The sequence below is a fragment of the Podarcis cretensis genome (genome assembly GCF_951804945.1).
Source record: "Podarcis cretensis genome assembly, chromosome: 14".
NCBI lineage: Eukaryota > Metazoa > Chordata > Lepidosauria > Squamata > Lacertidae > Podarcis > Podarcis cretensis.
In genome coordinates, this window is record NC_137183.1 from 42897564 (window position 1) to 42920963 (window position 23400).

Sequence of the window (23400 nt, forward strand, 5' to 3'; positions counted from 1 at the left end):
TTCACAGGACCGAGAACATTTCGATGTAGTGTGTTTTTAATCAGGGTTACCATATATTCACACGTGCGAAGCTATGCTGATTTAAACTGACTTGCATTTTAAAACCCCAGGGCTGCATTATGATGAAACAGGTATAGCCATTCCAGCAAACATCAGCAGGCTTAGGAGCCGTTCTAACAGCAGTGGTTTTCTCTGCCCATCAGTTGAACCTGGACCATTCGGGTGAGTGTGGCCCCAGCAACATCAGCTCTGCCCTTAGCCAGTCCCCACCTACTTCCCTACTTACAACCAGTCAAGCAGGCTGGCACTGGCTGCCAGCTTCCACCTCCTAAGACCTGGAGGAGATGGGCATCTGTTTATGCTTTAAGTGAGATTCTTGCATTGCAGAGGGTTGGACTAGATGACCCTCAGGGTGCCTTCCAACTCTGCAACTCTAGGATTCTAGGAGTTGGCTCTGCCCATCATTGCTTCTGGCGCCACCTAGTGTTGACCTCCCTGCCTTCCATCCCACCAAAGGAACCCAGCCGACACCGGGTTGTGATCCCCTTTTATTTTCCCATGGAAGTGTGAATTACAAGTGGTACCTTGGGTTACAGATGCTTCACGTTACAGACTCCACTAACCCAGAAATAGTACCTTGGGTTAAGAACTTTGTTTCAGGATGAGAACAGAAATTGCGGCACAGCAGCAGTGGGAGGCCCAATTAGTTAAAGTTGTACCTCAGGTTAAGAACAGTTTCAGATTAAGAACAGACCTCCAGAACGAATTAAGTTCTTAACCAGAGGTACCACTGTATTGCATAATTCTTTGTCTGTGTGTGTGTGTGTGTGTGTTAAAAAAAAACCACAATTCAACCAGGGTTTAATTATATCCATTTTTTTAAATTAAAAAAGTCATACAGTGGTACCTCGGGTTATAGATGCTTCAGGTTACAGACGCTTCAGGTTACAGACTCTGCTAACCCAGAAATAGTACCCCGGGTTAAGAACTTTGCTTCAGGATGAGAACAGAAATCTCGCGGCGGCAGTGGGAGGCCCCATTAGCTAAAGTGGTACCTCAGGTTAAGAACAGTTTCAGGTTAAGAACGGACCTCCGAAATGAATTAAGTTCTTAACCCGAGGTACCACTGTACTAGAATAATAGACTGGGAAGGGACCCAAGGGTCATCTGGTTCCACCCCCTGCGATGCCCGCATCCCAGCTCAAGTCACCACGCAGCAGCCTTGCCGGAAGAGAAAGAAACGAAGAAAACTAGTCTGAGCAACCTTAAGCCTAAAACTCCTTGCTATATCGGGGACCCCCATCTCTCTCTCTCAGGGTCAGGGTGTAGGAAGGCGCCGCGGCCGCGAGGGGTCGCCGTCGGGCAACGCTCTGTCCTTGCGGGAGGTGGGGTGGAGCGCGGGGTGGGGTGGGGGGGGGGGAAGAGTTGGATTAATTTTCTCTTTTCCCTCCCTTATTAAAGGCAGAATGCTCTCTCCGGCTGGAGGAATGCGGAACCTTCCCCCGTGCAAAGCAGACGGGCTGCTACTGCTTGCAGAAGAGATGCTGAAAGGGCAGGAGGGACGGGGAGGGACGCCGCGCTCCCCTCGCCCCCACCCCTAAGGGCTGCTGCCAGCCGCGCAGGGGGGGGGGTCCTACATGAAGCAGCCCCCTCCCCGAAATCGACAACCCTGCCCTCTCCTCCCCCTCCCTCCCGCCACCCCCCCCACCCCGGCTTGTAAGCCTCTCCCTCGCTGGCAGCTGAGCTCTATGAAGATCGCTTAGGGCAGAGTGGGCGCTGCTTCTCTCTCCCCCCCCCCCACAACACCTGCCCCCCCCCCGAAACAAGCGCCCCCATGGCGAAGGAAAAATATAAGAAGGCTCTGCTGGAACTGCTCCGGAGGGAGGGCAACGACGTGTGTGCGGACTGCGATGCGCCCGGTAAGGCGGAAAGGTGGGGTGGGGGCGCGTGGTGGTGATGGGGGGGGTCCTTTCTTGGGCTGAGCTTTGAGGTGGGGGACGAGGGAGGGACACCCCGGAGGGAGGTGGGTTTTTTGGGGGGGCACGCACCTGCTCCTCGCAGCAGTCCAGCCCCTACCCCTCCCGCACCCCAACTTTCCTTTAACCGCCCCCCTCCAGCCTCCCAATCAAATTGCTCCCGGGGCTAAGGGTGGGGCGCTAAATGGGTCTCCCTCCCGGACCCTGTTCCTCAGCCTTATCTTGGAGGGTGGTAGATGACTGGGTGAAGCGCCTTCCTATCTTTCTTAACCCGGCCCCCCACCCCCCCCACCCCGGTTTCCCCATCCTCTTTCTCCTCCTCTTCTCGGTCTCTGCTAGGCTGTTGCAAGACTCAGGAAAGAGGAACCGGTAGCCGGTGGAAGGGAAGAGCGTCCTCGTTGCGCTGAGAAAGGGGGGGGGAATGGATATCTGTAAGCTGAGTATATGGGAACCCCCCCCCCAAAAAAAAAAAACAAAAAAAACTTCCAGAGAGGAACCTTAAGTCATCCCATTATTCATTCTTAGAGAAAGTGTGTGCTCTGTCCAAGACTAGTCCTACTCCGAGTAGACCTACTGAGATGAATGGCTCCAATATGCTGTTTCAATTCATCACCCTGAGCCAGTTACAGCAATTGAAACACAATATGAAAAGCAGTTTGACTTACTATTGCAGAAATAAGGTTAGCCATGCCCTTTTCATTTCGGTGAGTAGGATTTGCACTGGAGATATAGATGATAGATATAGCTTTGGTGTGAGTGTGATCCAATGCCAACTTAAATGACAAAGGGAATCGAAGCATTGGGTGGAGAGATGATCTCTGAAATACGCTGGGAGTCCTACATAACCATCTCTTTCTCTCCGGTTTTGTTGGGAGTCAATAGCCACCTTCCTTGGGGTGGGAGGTGCAGTCTGTTTTCCCACCTAAAGAGGGTGTTTGGTGTCAGCTAAGGATGACAACTTATCTAGGGTATCCTGTGCCTGTCATTGATCTGAATGTGCAGAAATCGGTAGGATAGGCATTTCAAAGCACAGAAAGGTTGCCCTTATTGGCTGTGGAGGACTGACAGCAAAGTCTGCATGGAAGCTGCAGGAGTGTGTGTGTGTGTGTGTGTTTTGGTGGCAACCTTACAGCCCGTGGAAGAGATCAGGCACTCCCCCCCGCCCAACATACTATGAGAAGAGGCAGGGAGATGTCTCTCTTGACTCAGGCGACCCCTCCCCATCCTCTCTCGCTTTCTCCCTGGCTTGAGTTGGAAGTGTTGATGTCATACCAAATGCTACTTTGGGACTCAAGCTGTATGTCTGCTGCGAACTGCAGTGCAGACTGCAATTTCTAAAAGAAGCAGGAGGCAAGCATGCCTGTTTAAACTGGCAGTGACAAGGCAGGAGCTGATAGGCTGGAGGGGTGGAAAGTTGCACAAAAGACAGGAGGGGGGTTACAGAAATGGACCCGAGTAAACCTAATAAGCTTATTTTATATCTTCCAATCTGTGGAGTCTGGTTGACGGGAATGCAAGGGACGCTGCCCCAGCAACCTCAGACTGTCCTTAGGGTGTGTTCGAATTAACACCTTAGAGTGCAGTGAAGTTGCTGGTTCCCCCTGCCCCCAGGTTGTTCACATCAGCATGGCTTTGATAGTATCAGATTCATATACAGTGGTACCTCGGGTTACAGACGCTTCAGGTTACAGACTCTGCTAACCCAGAAATAGTACCTTGGGTTAAGAACTTTGCTTCAGGATGGAAACAGAAATCGAGCTCTGGTGGGGCGGTGGCAGTGGGAGGCCCCATTAGCTAAAGTGGTACCTCAGGTTAAGAACAGTTTCAGGTTAAGAACGGACCTCCAGAATGAATTAAGTTCTTAACCAGAGGTACCTTATTTCACAAGGCATATTATACTGTGTATAAACTGCATTATACTGATTTACTGTAAATTTTGTTCCATTTAATCCCTGCAAGATGGCCACAAATATAGCTTGGCTTATACAGTGGCCAATAAATAAATACAGTGGTACCTCAGGTTACAGACGCTTCAGGTTGCAGACTCAGCTAACCTAGGAGTACCTCAGGTTAGGAACTTTGCTTCATGATGAGAACAGAAATCACGTGGTGGCAGTGGGAGACCCCATTAGCTAAAGTGGTACCTCAGGTTAAGAACAGTTTCAGGTTAAGAACGGACCTCCAGAGGTACCGCTGTATGTTTGCATACAAACTAGGGGGACGTAGATGGGCGGGGATGACTTCACCCTACGCAGAAGTGCTCATGCCTTGGCAGGAAACAAATCAAGGCTTCTCAATCATTGTAAAGCTGGTTTGAGAAATGACACATCCAACAGTAGTCACAGAATCATGGAGCTTGAAGGGAGCACGGAGCCATCTAGTCCAGCCCTCTGCAGTGCAGGAATCGTGGCCATCCAGTCTCTGTTCACATACCTCCAACGAAGGAGAGTCCACCTCCTTTGCTAATCTTTTATTGCAAGCATCCGTAGGCCCTTTTGGAGAACTGTTGTGTGTCAGCATGGATTGGAACCCGGTGCTTGAAACTCAGTGAGTGCACAATCAACAGGAGGGTGCACACAGGGGCAGATGGGGCCTGTCAACTTGGAAGGGGAGCCCATCCAGGAGAAGGAAAACCGGTCCTAAGCCTCCGCTGCTTTGCATTCATTTATGAGAAAGGCTTGGGGAGTAAACCCCAAAGAGCAATCTGTACCCGCTATTTTTCAGGACACCTTTGGGAGAAGAAAAGGCTTAATAATAATAATAATAATAATAATAATAATAATAATAATAATAACAACAACTTATTATTTGTACCCCACCCATCTGGCTGGGTTTCCCATCCACTCTGGGCAGCTTCCAACAAGATTAAAAATGCATTAAAATGTCACACATTAAAAACTTCCCTTCAGATATCTTTTAAATGTCAGGTAGTTGTTTATCTCTTTGACATCTGGTGGGAGGGCGCCACTGCCAAGAAGGCCCTCTGCCTGGTTCCCTGTAACTTGGCTTCTCGCAGTGAGGGAACCGCCAGAAGGCCCTCGGTGCTGGACCTCAGTGTCCGGGTAGAACGATGGGGGAGGAGACGCTCCTTCAGGTATACTGGACCGAGGCTGTTTAGGGCTTTAAAGGTCAGCACCAACACTTTGAATTGTGCTCAGAAATGTACTGGGAGCCAGTGTAGGTGCGAGCCCTACACAAATTTGGAGTGGAGTCCCTAAGACATCTTGTACATCTCCTTCCAGCAGCTCCTGCAGCTAAGCTGGTGCCCAGCATATTTCCCTGCTTTCCTTTGGACCATAACTGCGAGGCTGAGAGGGGTGGTCTTGACATCTGGGCAGCCCAGGACCTTCAGACGCTCTGCCCAGGACTGTGCTCCAAGGAGGTCACATCAGTGCTGCCAACACTGCAAAAATAGCATGGGAGGCAGCAGAGAACACAGCCTTAGCCAGTCCTCAGCTGTCTGCCTTCCTACTTAAACCCAGTCCAGGGGGTGACACTGGTTTTCAGCTTCCTCCTCCTTCGTCTCAGTGTTGCCAGCACAGAACTCAGCAGAGAGGAGGTGGATGGGGACCGAACTGCAGTTAGATTGCTCTGCCTGTCGTTGGTTTCTGTTGTTGTCCTCCCTGCCTTCTGCCCTCTTGGCACCAGCCTCCACTGGGTTAAATCCCTGGCATCTCCATATACGGCTCAATATACTTTTGACTAAAACCCAGGAGAGCCCTTGCAAGCCTGCATAGGCAATAGATGCGTCTGACTCAGTAGAAGGCAGTTTTCAGTGCCCGCTCTGACTGGCAGAGGCATCTGCAGGGTTTCAGGCAGAGATGGGCCCTTTCAAGCTCAGCTGCCTCGCCCTTTTAGCTGGAGGTCTGGGGAACTGAACCTAGGAGCCCTTTTTACTGGTCCTTCACTGTGTGGCTGCTCCCTTCTTTTCATTGCCATGCCTTGCCTAGGAGAAGGCCTCCTGCCCTTCCAACTTTGCTGCCAGGCACTCCTTCTCCAGCAAAGAAAAGATAATAAACACACAACACTGCTCTGCGACTGTTGGCAGCGACCTCCGAGAGCCACATGGCACGCTGCCCTTTGCTCCACAACTTGAATGTGTACCTGTGTTTTTTAAAAAATAAAGGCAAACAAGAACCCATCTGCTCCTGACTGCATTGCCGGGTTGCCTTTTTTAAATAAGAAAAAATCTGCAACTCACTAATTTTAAAAACAACAACACAATTTGTTTACAAAAAAATTGTGGATTACAGTGGTACCTTGGGTTACATACGCTTCAGGTTACAGACTCCGCTAACCCAGAAATAGTGTTTCAGGTTAAGAACTTTGCTTCAGGATAAGAACAGAAATTGTGCTCCGGTGGCGCGGTGGCAGCGGGAGGCCCCATTAGCTAAAGTGGTGCTGCAGGTTAAGAACAGTTTCAGGTTAAGAATGGACCTCCGGAACGAATTAAGTACTTAACCTGAGGTACCACTGTATACAGTCTGATGAACAGTAGAATAACACAAACTTGTTTCTTTAGGGCAAGGAGTAGGGGGTGCTTTGAGTCGAAGGGCCACTTTTTGTTCTGGGCAACCTCCTGAGGGCCACCTCTCAGTGGTGGGTGGGGCCAGGGCAAAAGTAGGCGGAGCAACCAGATTAACTGTATAGGCTAGTTCCTACCCATACCCAATGCACCTGGCTTTTTCCTCCATCCGGGCGAACAAGAGTCATTCTAAGAGTTCAAGGACACATTCCAGGCAGGCAAAAGTCCTGGAGGAAGGTGTGAAGCAAGGCTGGTGAGAGGCATGGCCTTGGGAGAGTCCCAAGGGCCTGGTAAGGATGCCTGGAGGGCCACATTTGACCCTAGAGCCTGAGGCAACCTCACTCCAGCTAAGGGAAAGGACTGATCTCAATGGCTGAGCAAATGTTCTGTGTTCAGAAGGTTCTTTGCTCCCTGACATCTCCAGGGAGAGCTGCAAAAGTCGTCTTTCTCAAAAACCTGGTGAGTCGCTGTCAGTCTGTGTAGATAGCATGGACCTAGATGGGCCAATGCGCTGACTTTTTATAAGGCAGTCTGTCCATCCTTAGAGAAAAGGCGGGATAAAAACATGGCCAGCCCTATCATTAGGCAGAGTGAGGTAATGTCCTCAGGCACCACATGCCTGAGGAAGAGCAAGGAGCTACAAACACCTAACTCATAAAACACGTGCCACCGGGGGAATGTGGACTCCTCTGCCTTTGCTTCTGATTGGGGGCGTTTTGTGATTTCGATGACTGAACAATCTCGTGTTTGGCACAATCCCACTAAATATGACTTTATTTGGCAATGCTCGTGATCATTTGGCATGTTTGCTGCAAATATGGACGTTGTGGGATATATTTTACGCCACTCATTCTTTTTAAAGATGGTGATGATTTTATTCTTCCTGCTTTTATGGCTGTTGTTTTTTTTTTAATTACTTTTAGCTTGATGTTTTGTTTGTTTGAATAAATTGGGGCAACCCAGCAGTGGTGTAAAGTGGTTTGCCGGCGCCCGGGGAAGCTTGGCTGAATGACATGGTCCTTGTGGGCAAATACCCCTGAGGAGGATGCAGCAGCCATGTGCCCTTTGACCCCAGCCTTGCAAAGTGAGGCCAATGCTGGGTTTGCACCCTTCCCACACTGCCCTGCCAGCACCACTTTGCAAGGCTGGGAGCTGATCTGAATGATTTACCTGGGGAGATGGAGAGTGTTGTGTTCATCCTGGACCCCTTAGAGGAAAGGTGTAATGAAAATGAAAAAGCAATTGAGAATACATATGTGTGTGAACCAGATCTCTGGGACCACTCTCAACTGTGGATCCCTGACATTAACATGTTGCATTCTCAGTTGGGCAATTGTAGACTTCTCTAGATTTCCCTAGATTGATAGGACCTGTGTGATGTAATGGCAAAGGTCCCAGGAGACCAGGGTTCAAATCCTGACTCAGTTTTGAAACTCAATGGGTGACCTTAGGCCAGTCTCATTGTTTCTCTGCCTAGCCTACCTCACAGGGTTGTTGTGAGCGTAAAATGGTGTTTGAGAGAACTGTGTGTGCCACTTTGAATTCCTGGGAGGAAAAGCAGGATATGAATGTAGCAGTAATACTTGGCATACTCCCAAATGTGGTCAGGCTCATTCTGTGGCATTTGCTGCCCATTCTGCTGAGTGAGATCCTGGGCTTCTGCTTTTGATGGAACTGCTGGCCAGCTCCGATGAGCCCTGGCAAATACGTCCAGCCACTTTTCCTGAATTCTTGCATTGCGGCTCTATGAACCTGCTGCCTCCCTCTGCTTCTGCCAGCTGATGCTTCCATGTAACCTTATTAACCTGACACGAATGACATCTTGCTGGGCCCGGCTTGAATCCGACTGCAGTGATGACCTTGTTGAGCTTTGCCTTGCCTTTCTTGATCAAGAACTTGTGCAATTCCCAAGCCACGTGCTGTGAGAGAACTGGGAGCGTGCCATGAAAACGTGATGTGGCTCCAGGCTTAGAAGGCTCCGCTGAGCCCCAAAGGCCTGCCAACAAAGGGCCTGTCGGCTGTGTCTCTGTGACTACCTGCTCTAGCCCTGCCTCCTTCCAGCTACGTAGCTGTTCCTGGGGGACAGGCTCCTTCTGTTGCATCTCTGTTGTGGCCGATTGGCTTGCTCTGAATGTGGAGGTGCAGCAGAATGGGTGCTCCTGCTTGTTTTCCATCCTGTAGTAACCTTGGGGAAGCATCACAGAACAACTAAGAAAGCACAACATTGTGTGGATGGCCTCAAATGCACTATTATTATATCAGTAACATTGTGCAGAATACTCACATGTCTGCACCCCATATTTAACCATATTTTCCCTGGGTGCAAAATTGTTAGGGGTGCAAAATTTCAGCACCCGATGCTGCCTCAATACAGCTGCACGCTTCTGTCACTGGGCTCCGATGAAAACAGCTTCTCCAAGTGAACCAGGAAGTGACCTCTCCAGACAATGGAATGACTCTCCTTTTCTTATCTCTGCAGCTGTGATCTCCTGGGTGGTGCAGATGCCACTAGGGAGTTGAATGCACATGTGTACTCCTTCTGTTTCCCTCCCCCCCATCCCACATCTGCCCGGCTGCCTGGGCACTGGCAACCTATGCTACACCACTGATCCTGGGAACTGTAGGTTGCTGAGGGTGTTGACCTCACAGAGCTGCAATTCCAAGCTCCCTAAACAAAGTACAATTCCCAGGATTCTCCATGACTGTAAAAGCAATATCACAGTGCTTTATGTCGGTGTTGTGGGTGTGGCCATATATCCACAAAAAGCAAACGAACGAAAACCACCCATTCAGAGGGGCCCTAAATAGTAAATGCCTTCTCTAATGTAGTTGCTTATGTAGCCAAAAGGACACCACATGTGTGCGCGCACACACACACACACACACACACACACACGGGGGGGGGGGGAATACCAGCAGCCTTGGAGGAAGCCCAAGAAGTACCAAAAAGGGGATTCCAAAAACAGTCCAGTGAAAAGTGCACGTGCTTAGTGGGGATTGAATGCTAGCTGGCAGATCTGCTAGGAAAGAAATGGGAAAACTGGGGAGGGGTGAAATGGAGTACTCTGCCAAAGGGCATCAGGATGGCTGGCTGGAATCCTGGACAAGAGCACACTCCACACTACAATAGTAGTAGTAGTAGTAGTTGTTGACATTCGGGTAGAATGGGATATTAGAGCAGATCTCTCCTGTTGTGTTTTGTGGTTTCAGGAGTGGAACAGACTCCTGGAACAGATTAAGTTCAAGAACCAAGGTACCACTGTCTCTCTTTTGCAACACGCTGAAATTCCAGTCCAAAACAGGGATTCAAGATCCACGAAATCAACATTTGTGTATGCACGATGCATTTAAAGAACATCATGCCCCGCCCCAAGAATCCTGAGAACTGTAGTTTGTTAAGGGTGCTGGGAATTGTAGCTCTGAGGGGTAAACTACAGTTCCCAAGATTCTTTGGGGGAGAAACTATGTGCTTTAAATGTATGCTGTGTATACAGCAAAAATGGCACTTGTCCAGACAGGTATTTGTAAGCTCTGAAGTTGGAATTCTGTTCAGTGGTGGGAACTAACCTGGCTCAGATGCCTGTTCTTCTGAGTTAATTACCTCCATTGGTGATTCCTCTTGCATTGGCTTATTAGCGTTTTTCTAGGGATAATAATGTTTTACGGCATATTAATTATCTTCTGTGTACTGAAACTGCTTGAATTCTGCCGGGGGAGGTGGTGGCTCCCATTAACCAGGAACCTCAAGAGCTGAGTGCCTCCTTTTCATAAACAGTCACTGGAAAATTGGGGTCTTGAACTTGAAAATGTTTTAGGCACATAGATACATGATCATGTTGGCATGGTGATCTTGAGGTGGAAGAAGTGCCATTAAGCTGATTAACCGCGTGTAGAAGTGACAAGGACCAGCAATTTCCATGCACACTCTTGACAACTTGGAAATGCAATAGGATGGCCTTTTTGATAGGTCTATTTTGTATAGGGGATGCGGGTGGCGCTGTGGGTTAAACCACAGAGCCTAGGACTTGCCGATCAGAAGGTGGGCAGTTTGAATCCCCGCGACGGGGTGAACTCCTGTTGCTCGGTCCCTGCTCCTGCCAACCTAGCTGTTCGATAGCATGTCAAAGTGCAAGTAGATAAATAGGTACCACTCCGGTGGGAAGGTAAACGGCATTTCTGTGCGCTGCTCTGGTTCGCCAGAAGTGGCTTAGTCATGCTGGCCACATGACCCGGAAGCTGTACGCCGGCTCCCTCAGCCAGTAAAGCGAGATGAGCGCTGCAACCCCAGAGTCGGCCACGACTGGACCTAATGGTCAGGGGTCCCTTTACCTCTACCTTATTTTTTATAGAAAGATTTTACTTAAAACTCTCTATGTGCTGGCACACAAACAAATTCCTTAGCAGTTTCTGTCAGCTGGGGCCTTTTTCCAGAGCAAGACAGCGGCTAACAGTGCAACCATATCTTTCTTTACTTGGAAGTAAGTCCTATTGAGTTGGCAGCCCATGCAGATATTTAAGAACAGGTGCAATATGGCTCCGACTAATAGCTCCATTTAAAAGCCAAGTCACTGTATCTTGTACTAGTTCATAGTTCATAGGCATCAACTCCTATGGGCTGAGGTGTGGGTTTGTTTGTTTTTTAAATTCTTATTAATTCCTTTATATCTTCTAGATCCAGACTGGGCATCTCATACTTTAGGAGTGTTCATCTGCTTAAATTGTTCGGGAATCCACCGCAACATCCCACATGTCAGCAAAGTGAAATCTGTCCGTTTAGATGAATGGGACAATGTGCAAGTTGAGGTATGTACAAAGGAAAGGATGTTGTGTCTTTTTTTTGGGGGGGGGGACACAGACCAGGACTTGTAACAAAATGGACTGAAATGCTTTCTTTTCAGAAATCCAGCCACTTGGTTTCATTTCCCCTCCTACCTGATTCTCCATTAGTTTGCACATTACAGTGGTACTTCGGGTTACATATGCTTTGGGTTACAGACTCCGCTAACCCAGAAATAGTACCTTGGGTTAAGAACTTTGCTTCAGGATAAGAACAGAAATCGTGCTCCGGCAGCACAGCGGCAGCAGGAGGCCCCATTAGCTAAAGTGGTGCTTCAGGTTAAGAACAGTTTCAGGTTAAGTACAGACCTCCGGAACGAATTAAGTACTTCACCCGAGGTACCACTGTTTGCTAAAACAGCACACGCAAGAATCTTGGCTTAATCATGCTTACGATCACATCAAAGCTGCTTTATTGAGGGGCAGGGGAGTGATTACTATCTTATAAACTCACTTTTTTGTTTAAGTTTTCGAGGCCCTATCCCATGCTCCTTTTAAGTAAATATAAAATGTCACGAGATCTGACTATAGATCTCCCACAACAGTAGGCAAGGAAGGATCTGTCCCTTAGTTACTCTCAGTTTCATTTTCTCTTGGGTTGCCATATACCCAGATTTTCCCAGACATTACTTTTATGTGTGTGTGTGTGTGTGTGTGTGTTTTTTGTTTTGTTTTGTTTTTTTTTAAAAAAAAAACAGCTTTGGGAACTAAAAAAAAAATCACAATTTATTGGTGTCCGAATTATCACTTCTTGAAATATGGCAGCTCTAGTTTCTCATTTTCCCATTCTTAAATTCAGTTCTCTACACTTTGCAGCACTTTGCTGATTTTCTTCTTCTTAATTTATCATGAGAATTCATCAGCATTTTAATGTGAATTTCTCCTAATAAACAGACTTTTTGTATGCAGTTTTGACTGATGTGCACATTTCTGCAAACAATTTTCCCCAATACCATACATTTTGGTTTGTTATTTCATCAACATAGTAATTTTAATTTAATATGTACATTTTTAGAAGCTTTGGGTGGAGATCTCCATCGCAAAATTCAGATGAGTGCGAATTTTGAGCTGTACTGTTTCCGAATGTGCAGATTCCATAAATTTGGCTTTCACAGAACTACATGACAACAGCAGCTGAAAAAGCAGTGAGAGTTATGCCATTGCAAACACAATATTCCAATAGTCTTCTCATCAAAACACTGAAAATCCATATATCGCACATGGAGGTAATTCCTATAAACTCCAAGAATCAGTGAATAGATTCCACTTTAACAACAACATCTCTGTAACTGTCATTATATTCTCTAAATCTGATTTAATAACTTAATTTAGCTGTTACTATATAATCTCTTATTTTGTAGTACCATTCTTTAATTGCTGAAATTAAAGCCCTTCTCTAATTGTTTGCATATAAGGTACTGGCAACCTCTAGCATATAGATTCAACTTTATATGCAAACTGAATCAAATTTCTCCATGGTTTGGCTGTGGGTAATCCTGAATTCTCATATACAATCCTGAATCCTCGGGTTACAGATGCTTCAGGTTACAGAGTCCGCTAACTCAGAAATAGTACCTCGGGTTAAAAACTTTGCTTCAGGCTGTCAACTTTCCCCTTTTCTTGCAAGGAATCCTATTCGGAATAAGGGAATTTCCCTTAAAAAAAAGGAAAACGTTGACAGCTATAGTGGTACCTCGGGTTACAGACGCTTCAGGTTACAGACGCTTCAGGTTACAGACTCACCTAACCCAGAAATACTACCTCGGGTTAAGAACTTTGCTTCAGGATGAGAACAGAAATCGCGTGGCAGCAGCAGGAGGCCCCATTAGCTAAAGTGGTGCCTCAGGTTAAGAACAGTTTCAGATTAAGAACCGACCTCCAGAATGAATTAAGTTCTTAACCCGAGGTACCACTGTAATTGTGTGTAAAAAGCTGCAAAAGTCATTGTACAGGGACGCTTGTATGGTGTTTTATATCCCTAATGTCCCCCTCCCTTTTACTTACATACTTAAGTATATGTAAACTACTTTATAAAATAAACTTTGCATCTGTGTTCATTCAGATCAAGAATTATAGCAACCTATCTTGTTGTGAGGAGGGCTTTTTGTTCAAAAGAACACACTTGGCAGTAAAAAAAACCCTTTGTTGATTCTCTGGAAATAGATCTCAGTTGACCTTCTGCCCATCCCTGATGTAGCAGCCCTTAAAACTGCGGGAGGAATGATTAAAATACACTCTGTTGAACAGGACTGGGGCAATTTTTGTTGGACTACAACTCCCATCATCCTCAGCCCCACTGGTTAGGGATGGTGGGAGTTGTAGTCCGGTAACATCTGGAGGGCCAAAGCTGCTCCAGCCCTGATAACGAACAAGGGCAGGGAACCTGCAGCCCTCCATGTTGGGCTGGGGAGGTAGATTCCATCATCACCTGTATGGTCCTAGGCTTCCCATCCCTGCTATAGAATTAAAGAAATCGGATGGCAAATTTTCATCTCTCTCTTTTAAACCAAACTTTCCCGTTTTCTCTTGCAGCTGATGGCTTCTAGTGGAAACAGTGTGTCGAAAGCAAAATACGAATCGAAAATCCCACCATTTTATTACAAGCCAACATTTTCAGACTGCCCGTAAGTAGCCCCCCCCCCATGTAATTTTGCAGCGGTGGGAAAAGCCGTGCGTGCAGCTGCACCATCTGCAATTTGTATTTTGCTTGTTTCTGATGAATTTTTAATCCCTCGGTGGGGCTTGACTTAATAAAAAGGCCCTGAGAATCTCTGGCCTCTCTAGATGCTTTGGAGAGCTCAGCATATTGCAGTGCCTCTTCAGCAAATAACTTCTCTTATGCCTGGATGTTTCAGGAGAAATCAATGGCTTTCTTTTCCTTTCCTTATTTTGGACTGTCTTGGGTTATGAAAATGCCAGCTGTGAGCAAGTTTAAAAACAAAACAAAGCACTGGTTGTTGTGTTTTGTTTTGTTTTTTAAATCACCTCTTTGAGTTACAGTGGTACCTCGGGTTACATACGCTTGAGGTTACATACGCTTCAGGTTACAGACTCTGCTAACCCAGAAATAGTACCTCAGGTTAAGAACTTTGCTTCAGGATGAGAACAGAAATCGTGCTCTGGTGGCGCGGCAGCAGCAGGAGGCCCCATTAGCTAAAGTGGTGCTTCAGGTTAAGAACAGTGTCAAGTTAAGAACAGACCTCCAGAATGAATTAAGTACTTAACCTGAGGTACCACTGTATTTATTTAGAAAGATATATCCCACTTCATAAAATAATCTCAAAGACCCAGTTCGTACATAACACCAAGCCACACTTTGCAATGAGCCCCATGGAGATGTCTTGGCAGAGCTGGTCAAAATGGCATGAATCCTGGGAAGGGATCCAGTGGACAGAAAGGAGCTAATTTAGATCATGGGGAGGACTCTTTTGCCTTTGGCTACTCATAATAATAATAATAATAATAATAATAATAATAATAATAATTTATCTATACCCTGCCCATCTGGCTGGGTTTCCCCAGCCACTCTAGGTGGCTCCCAGTAAAATATTAAAAACACAATAAAACATCAAACATTAAAAACTTCCCTAAACAGGGCTGCCTTCAGATGTCTTCTAAAAGTCAGATAGTTGCTTATTTCTTTGACATCTGATGGGAGGGTGTTTCACAGGGCAGGTGCCACTACCGAGAAGGCCCTCTGCCTGGTTCCCAGTAGCTTTGCTTCTTGCAGTGAGGGAACCGCCAGAAGGCCTCAGTGTCCAGGCTGAACGATGTGGGTGGAGATGCTCCTTCAGGTATACTCGGCCGAGGCCATTTAGGACTTTAAAGGTCAGCACCAACACTTTGAATTGTGCTCAGAAATGTACTGGGAACCAATGTAGGTCTTTCAGGACCGGTGTTATATGGTCTCGGCAGCCACTCCCGGTCACCAGTCTAGCTGCTGCATTCTGGATTAGTTGCAGTTTCCAGGTCACCTTCGAAGGTAGCCCCATGTAGAGCGCATTGCAGTAGTCCAAGCGGGGGATAACCAGAGCCTGCACCACTCTGGCGAGGCAGTCCGTAGGCAGATAGGGTCTCAGCCTGCGTCCCAGATGGAGCTGGTAGACAGCTGCCCTGGACACAGAACTGACCTGTGCCTCCATGGACAGCTGTGAGTCCAGAATGACTCCCAGGCTGTGCACCTGGTCCTTCAGGGGCACAGTTACACCATTCAGGACCAGGGAGTCCTCTGCCCCCACCTGCCCCCTGTCCCTCCTAAACAGTACTTCTGTCTTGTCAGGATTCACCCTCAATCTGTTAGCCGCCATCCATCCTCCAACCACCTCCTTAGCAATACACCTGTCTAGTTGCCTGGCCCGAGTAAGAATTCACGCAGGAGAGTAAACAAGGCTTTGCTTCTGAGCTTGCCCAGGTCATTCATTCCTGCAGGGCCATAGTTTGCCACCTCTTGCTTCCAGCGGGCCTTTCTCAAGCCTCTCTAGCTCTCTGCTTTCCCTCTCTCTGCACAACCCTGTCAGTCTCTGAGTAGAAAACGCAGCAAAAATTCCTTTCCCGCTTTTGGATTGAACCCAATGAGCTATTTGTAGCTTCTTGGAAGCCTCCGGACATAACATTATTTATGTTCCTTTCTTAACCGCCCCCCCCCATCCCTACTTAGCTTCTCCTGGGATAGAAAGGAGAGGGAGAGGAATGGACTGATACCCAGCTGAGCTGCTTGAGTCTTGAGCTTTGAGTCAACAGGCACCTCTGTTGAGGTCTAGTGGCTTGTAGGGCCAATTTGGTTAGCAGCATAAATGTGGGGCTTGCTGTCGATTCTGGTGATGTAGTGACTGACACAGGTAGAAAGGCTCTGGCCCCTGGGGTCTCCCTTCCAGCCCCCAGCCTTGCCTCCTCAGCACTTGCCCCTATTTTTAAAAAATGCTTTAAGAAAATTTTAAAAAGCTGATAATGGTGCCGAAGGATGGAGAAGGGGAGAGAGGAGCTATTCTGCCTTGGTCAGACCACATCTGGAATGCTGTGTCCAATTCTGGGCACCACAATTTAAGAAGGATATTGACAAGCTGGAACATGTGTGGAGGAAGGCAACCTTATGATGAATAGTTGAAGGAGCTGGGTATGTTTGGCCTGGAAAATAGATGGAGAGGAGATATGATAGCCATCTTCAAATAGCCTAAGGCAGGGGTCAGCAAACCTTTTCAGCAGGGGGCCGGTCCACTGTCCCTCAGACCTTGGGGGGGGGCGTACTATATTTTTGGGGGGAAGTGAAGAAATTCCTATGCCCCACAAGCAGTGGCGTAGCGTGGGGGTGCAGGGGGGGCCGGGCGCAACATCTGGGGGGCGCGCGCTCGCACTCGCAGCTCTCTGCCCCTACTAAAATCCATGGGTTAGGGGGCGCAAATTACTTGCCTTGCCCCGGGTACTGACAACCCACGCTACGCCACTGCCCACAAATAACCCAGAGATGCATTTTAAATAAAAGCACACATTCTACTCGTGTAAAAACATGCTGATTCCTGGACTATCCGCGGGCCGGATTGAGAAGGCGATTGGGCCTGACCCAGCCCCCGGGCCTTAGTTTGCCTACCCATGGCCTAAAGGCTGTCACATGGAAGATGGAGCAAGGCTGTTGCTCTGGAGAGTAGGACTCGAACCAATGGCTTCAAGCTACAAGGAAGGAGAATCCAACTGTACATCAGGATGAACTTTCTGGCAATAAGAGCTGTTTGATAGTGGAATGGACTTCCTCAGGAGGTGTTGGACTCTCCTTCATTGGAGGTTTGAAAAGCAGAGGTTGGATGGATGCTTTAGTTGAGATTCCTGCACTGCAGGGGGTTGAACTAGATGGCCCCTAGGTTTTTTTAAATCTGAGTTCATACAGCACTATCCAAAAACATACACATCCTGTACTCCATTATTGAATACTTCTGTCTGACGTGTTCTCAAGCCAGTTTAAGACGGACTAGAGCCTTTAAGCTGCTCCTAATTCGTCTCTACTCAAGGCGTGAATGCCTTTGCATAGGCCAGAGACATCCCTGCCCCATCAATGCCCGCTGGTGTACACATAGACAGAAACGAATCTCACACTAATGAAGCCATGTTGATGTGAGCAGTGGCAGACGGGGGGGGGGGACCTGTGAAACACAGGGGGGTGTGGTGGACAGACACCACTGTGCTCCAAGGCGATGATTTGAACACACACACAGTTTCCAGTGGATTGCTCTTGGTTAAATGAAGTAAAAAAAATGCAGACTGCTGCATTCTCAGGGTGTGCGTGAAAGGAAGCGGTCGAGTTAAAATTATATTTGTTGAAATATTTTGCTGTGCTGCAGCAGCCTTCGTAAAGGGCTTTTTCAGGAAGCCTGTGGTGAGCCAAAGAGGGAAGCAGAGCAGGGTGGAGGATATACTGCATAAAACTTGGGGTGTTAGCAGCCGGGGAGCTGGAAGGAGCCATGTTTTGTGATCAAGACTGACTAGCATAGCTCAGTGGCAGAGCCCTTCCTTTGCATCATCATCATCATCATCATCATCATCATCATAATAATTTATTATTTATACCTCGCCCATCTGGCTGGGTTTCCCCAGCCACTCTGGGCGGCTTCCAACAGAATATTAAAATACAATAACCTATTAAACATTAAAAGCTTCCATAAATAAGGCTGCCTTCAGATGTCTTCTAAATGTCAGGTAGTTTGACACCTAATGGGAGGGCATTCCACAGGGCAGGTGCCACCACTGAGAAGGCCCTTTGCCTGGTTCCCTGTAACTTGGCTTCTTGCAGTGAGGGATCCGCCAGAAGGGCCTCGGCGCTGGACCTCAATGTCCAGTTGGACCGATGGGGGTGGAGACGCTCCTTCAGGTATACTGACCGAGGCCTTCAGGTATACCGTATTCAGAGCAGAAGAAGATGTTGAACATAGGAAGTTGTCTTAGGCCCCATCTGTACTATCTGAGGAAAGCAGTGCTGTGCCTCTCTAAACAGTCATGGCTTCCTCCAAAGAATCCTGGGAGCTGTAGGGTTTTATTTTATTTTGGGGTGTTGAAAGTTGTTAAGAGACTTCTCTGCTCCCTCACAGAGCTACCAGTTCTCAGAGTGGTTTAATAAACAACCCCTTTTCCTAGGGAACCCTGGGAATTGTAGCTCTGCGAGGCGAAGTTACTCAACCCCAGTTTCCAAAACAACACATGAGCTGTCGTTCAGCAGTTCCTTGAAATTTGTGCACCTCCGAATTTTGAGTGCGGTTCTCCAGCCAAGTAATTTGCCTCAGAACCAACGTAGTAGGGTAATGTGTACATAAAAGAAGGGAAAATATCACACAAAAATCCATCATTTTAAAAGAAAGTGCCTTGCAAAGATGTGTATGTTGGGTAATATTGCGAACAATAAATATGTTGCCTTAGTAAAAGGGACTCCCTTGGGAAATGGTGGACTCTCATCCTTCTTTAGCTGCATTGCAGGGGGTTGACTAGATGGCCCCTGGGATCCCTTCCAGATCTATAGTTCTAGGAGAAATTCTCACTAAAATGCTGATGTCTTTACATGAAGAATTGGGTTGGTTGGTTTTTTTAAAAAGCAAACTGATGTGGAAATGTAGAAAACTGAACTAACGACTGGAAAAATGAGAAACTCAGAGAAACCGAAACTGCCAGGTTTGCCCATCCTTGTCTTTAACCTGCACTTTCCAAAGCATTTCCCCGTCACCTTCCATATCACACAAAGTCCGGCCTTTTGGGAAATGGGTTTGTTGGGCAATGCCTGTCAAGCAACAATAATGGCCCAATCTGAATTTGCCAGCATGCGATTCAATCCTACCCAAAATGAGCGCCAGCCTGGAAGCATCGGCAGCCTGAGAAAGGCATTACCTCCTGGGCCAGCATTTCAAAATCTAAACAGTGTGCGATGCTTGCAAAGTTTTATTGTTGTAGCTGGGAAGCAGACTTCTATTTCTTTCTCTTTTTTAAAATCAATTTTGTATTCAGAGAGGGGATCTGTTATATTCCCCCCCTTTTTTCTCTCTTCAAGATGTTAAGAGAAGAAACAGAAATGGAACCAGGATTCCAGTCTGTGTTTTAACTTAAACAGTGCTGCTTTCAATGCAGAATTAATACATTCCTGGCTGATTCCCGACCATATATCTGATTCCCCCCACTTCTTCCTTTATTTCATTTTTCACAGGCTGCTACGGGAACAATGGATCAGAGCCAAATATGAAAGGAAAGAGTTCATTTACATTGAGAAGCAGGAGCCTTACTCTGCAGGTAGTTGGGTGAAGTTTTCTGAGTTCAAATGTTTCTATTTATTGTTCAAAGGTCTCATTTAGCTGAATTTGTTTAAAGGCTCGGTTCAGATGCAATGGGAAGCCATGGTGCTGACTACAAAAATTAGTACCGGCAAGCATCTAGCTTATGCAGCCCCCCTCATCTCACCCTCCTTTTTCAGTCCCCAAAGAATGAGGCTGGAAGCCATAGTTTCCCATGGTGTCACACTTCCTCAAAAGGAAAATGTGGTTTGTTTAAACCAGGGTTTCCCAAACTTGGGTCTTCAGCTGTTTTTGGGCTACAACTCCCATCATCCATACCTAGCAGAGCCAGCGGTTAGGGATGGTGGGAATTGTAGTCCAAAAACAGTTGGAGACCCAGGTTTGGGAAACCCTGGCTTAAACTACAAGGCTGTTTTCCTCAAATCATGCCCACCTACCAATGTACAACTGTGAGCCTTAAATTGCTCTCCCAATCGTGCATTGGCAAGAGAAAGCAGGCTTTGACTGTAAACTGCTGGATCGGACATAATGTTGTCATTGTGATACCAAGTGATTGACAGGTGGGTAGCTCCACCCCTGGCAAATTTGACCCATAATGCTAGATCTGAATAAATATCTGGTCCATGGAGCCAAAAAGCTTCCCCCATCCCTGGTTTAAACCACATTTTGATCTGGACTTGTTTTCACCAACCATTATTTAAGTTAGGGATAGCCAATATGGTGCCTTCTAAATGTTGCAGAACTACAACTTCCACAATCCCTGACTATTGTCCATGCTGTCTAGGGTTGATGGGGGTTGGAGTCCAGCAGCATCTGGAGGGGCCCACATGGACTGTCTTTGGTTTTAACTAACCACAGTTTGCACAGCTTGGATATCACAAGGAAGAAGCTTCTCATCTCCTCAAGCGTACCAAAGAGGAGGGAAGGGAAAGGAGGAGCACCGGAACACAGAGCTTACAGCAGCTTGTGTTTTAAGGCAAGGGCCTAGCTCAGGGGTAGAGCATCTGCTTTGCATGCAGAAGGTCGCAGGTTCAATTCCTGGCATCTCCCATTAGGGCTGGAAGGGTCCCTCTGCCTGAAGCCCAGGAGAGAGGCTGCCCCTCGCTCTCATGGCCTGGCGGAATGGCTGTTGTAGATGACAGTTGAGGGTTGGGCTTGATGTTGCAGGCTTTAAGCTAGAATACAATCCCAGGCCATTGGCCCATCTAGTCCAGCATCCTCTTCTCTCATTGGTCAACCAGATGTCTTGGGGGAGCCTTCAAGCAGGAGGTGAGCTCAGCAGCACTCTCCTCGCTTGCAATTCCCAGCAACAGGTGTGCAGCAGAGGCATACTGCATATGTAAAAAAGAAAAAAGGTAAAGGACCCCTGGGTGGTTAAGTCCAGTCAAAGGTGACTATAGGGTTGCGGCACTCATCTCGCTTTCAGGCCGAGGGAGCCAGCGTTCATCCACAGACAGCTTTCTGGGTCACGTGGCCAGCAAGAGTAAATTGCTTCTGGTGCAACGGAACACCGTGACGGAAACCAGAGTGCATGGAAACACTGTTTACCTTCCCGCCAGAGCGGTACCTATTTATCTACTCGCATTGGTGTGCTTTCAAACTGCTAGGTTGGCAGAAGCTGGGACACGGCAATGGGAGCGGGGATTCAAACCACCAACCTTCTGATCGGCAAGCCCAAAAGGCTCAGTGGTTTTAGACCACAGCACCAGCTGCTAATATCCCTTGTCAGCCTTATCCTCTGTGAACTAATCCCATCCCAAGCCATTCAACTTGGTGGCCATCTCTGTCTCTTGTGGGAGAAAATCCCATAGCGTAATGATGTACCGTCTGAAAGAGCACTTCCTTTTTATCTGCCCCAACATTCAACTTCGTCAGTCTGGAAGGAGGCCTGCCATGGAGGAGGCTTCTGAATGCAAACATTTGGCTGCAAATCCAGACAGTGTCTTACGTGCACTGGGGACAATCTCTTTTTGGTTGTGGCCGCCAGCGTGGGAACGTATTGGGTCTGACGTTTGGCTTCCCCTTCTGTGAGTGCTGGGAAGTCCGGGGTTGCCTTTGTCGAGTCAGCTTCCCTTGTCGGAAGGAGCATTTGAGGCTTGTGGGCTTTGGTAGAAGAAGAAGAGATCTGCTTGCAAATGTGTTTTACCTTGGAACAGTAGTTCTCAAAGGGTGTAGCGCACCACATTGGTGTGGCAGGAGAGGAGGGCAAGCATGGCAGGAAGACTTGAAGACAATATTATATTTGGGGAATGGTTTGTGTTCTTATGTAGCTGCATTGGTTTATACTTTCAGACGTCCCATGATCATATTATAAAGCAGTTGTGTTTTATATTATAAAGCAGGCACTGCTAGGAGTTGCTTTCCCCCACCCCAGTATATTTCATATCAATTAAAATTTTTGTGTGGTGTGACCAAATTTTTATTCAGAAAGTGTGGCCCAGAGAAAAAAAGTTTGAGAAAATAACTTAATCTCAAAAAGTAGCTTGGTGGTTCCTGCACTGCAAGAAGTGAGGTTACAGGGAACCAGGCAGAGGGCCTTCTCGGTAGTGGTGCCCGCCCTGTGGAACACCCTCCCATCAGATGTCAAAGAGATAAACAACTACCTGATATTCAGAAGACATCTTAAGGCAGCCCTGTTCAGGGAAGTTTTTAATATGTAACACTGTACTGTTTTTAACACTTGATTGGAAGCCGCCCAGTGTGGCTGGGGAAACTCAGCCAGATGGGTGGGGTATAAATAAATTATTATTATTATTATTATTATTATTATTATTACTACATAGTCCTTTTCAGGGGATCCTGGGACAATGTTCCCCTCAAACCAGGGGTGGGGAAGCTTAAAGGCCTTGAGGCCAGATGTGGCTGTCCAGACCTCTGTCTCTTGGGACTCCCTCCAGGCCATGCCCCCCACTGACCCCAATTTGACCCCTCTGAGAGTGTCCTTGCCTGGCTGGAATGTGCCCTTGAATCCTGATCTCGCTTGCCTAGATGCTGGGTAGAGAGGGCCTACTGTATAAAGGCAACATTTGCATCCATTGCCCCGACCATCTCTGCCTCTGGCCTCGCCCATCGCTCTTGAAGGTTGCTCAGGTGGGAATATGGCCCTTGATCTGAAGAAGCTCCTGTCTTGCCTTGAAGCAACCCTAGTCTGCCTTCAGCCTGCCCCCACTTGCCCGCCTGTGCAGGGGCTGGGGCTGGGGCTGGGCCTGGCTGTCAGCTTCCTCCACCTCAGCCTTGCCCTTGCAGAACTCGGCAAGGAAGAGGATGGGGTCAGAAGAAATGGGTTTGTTGCACAAGACCTTCCTGTCCACTGTAATCGTTCAGCCTGAATTTGTGCTGGCAAATGTGATTGAATCCCATCTGAAAATAGTGACAGCCTGCAAACATCTTAAGAAGTTTTATTTACAATGGAGCTTGACATTTTTGGTACCCTTCTGTCTCAAGAGACAATGGAGTGTGCCTCCAGGGGTGAAGCCAAACCGGTGTCAGTAGCACCAAAGCGACCTCCCTGTGACACAAGCCTGGGCAGTGTGCATGGAGGTCCTGGGCTCCATGACACCTCTGTTGGCCGGGCTGATGTAGTCCAAAGGAAAGCAGAGCAATACCTTTGGCATCAGATTGGCTGCAGGAGTTGCCGGAAGGAGGCATACAAGATTGCAGAGGTTTGGGATCAGAGTTTTCCTTCTCCTAGATGGGTTACCATCCCAGGTTGATTGGCCCCATCTGCCTTTCACTTCATTCTACAGCACATGCAGGAACCACCTTCCTTCTTGACCATTGGACCCACTATTGGTCTTATTCGCTC

At 47.6% G+C, this 23400-nt stretch overlaps 1 protein-coding gene across 1 annotated transcript in view; it reads left to right on the forward strand.

The window, feature by feature from the left end:
• The first annotated feature begins 1417 nt into the window (after positions 1-1417).
• Positions 1418-23400, forward strand: part of ADAP1 (ArfGAP with dual PH domains 1) — a 68279-nt gene continuing 46296 nt past the window's right edge. Inside the window, exons 1-4 of the mRNA XM_079953950.1 lie at positions 1418-1919; positions 11174-11304; positions 13870-13961; positions 19511-19593. Of these exons, the coding sequence (XP_079810076.1) occupies positions 1835-1919; positions 11174-11304; positions 13870-13961; positions 19511-19593 (391 nt within the window). The 5' untranslated portion in view covers positions 1418-1834. The remainder of the gene's footprint in view (positions 1920-11173; positions 11305-13869; positions 13962-19510; positions 19594-23400) is intronic.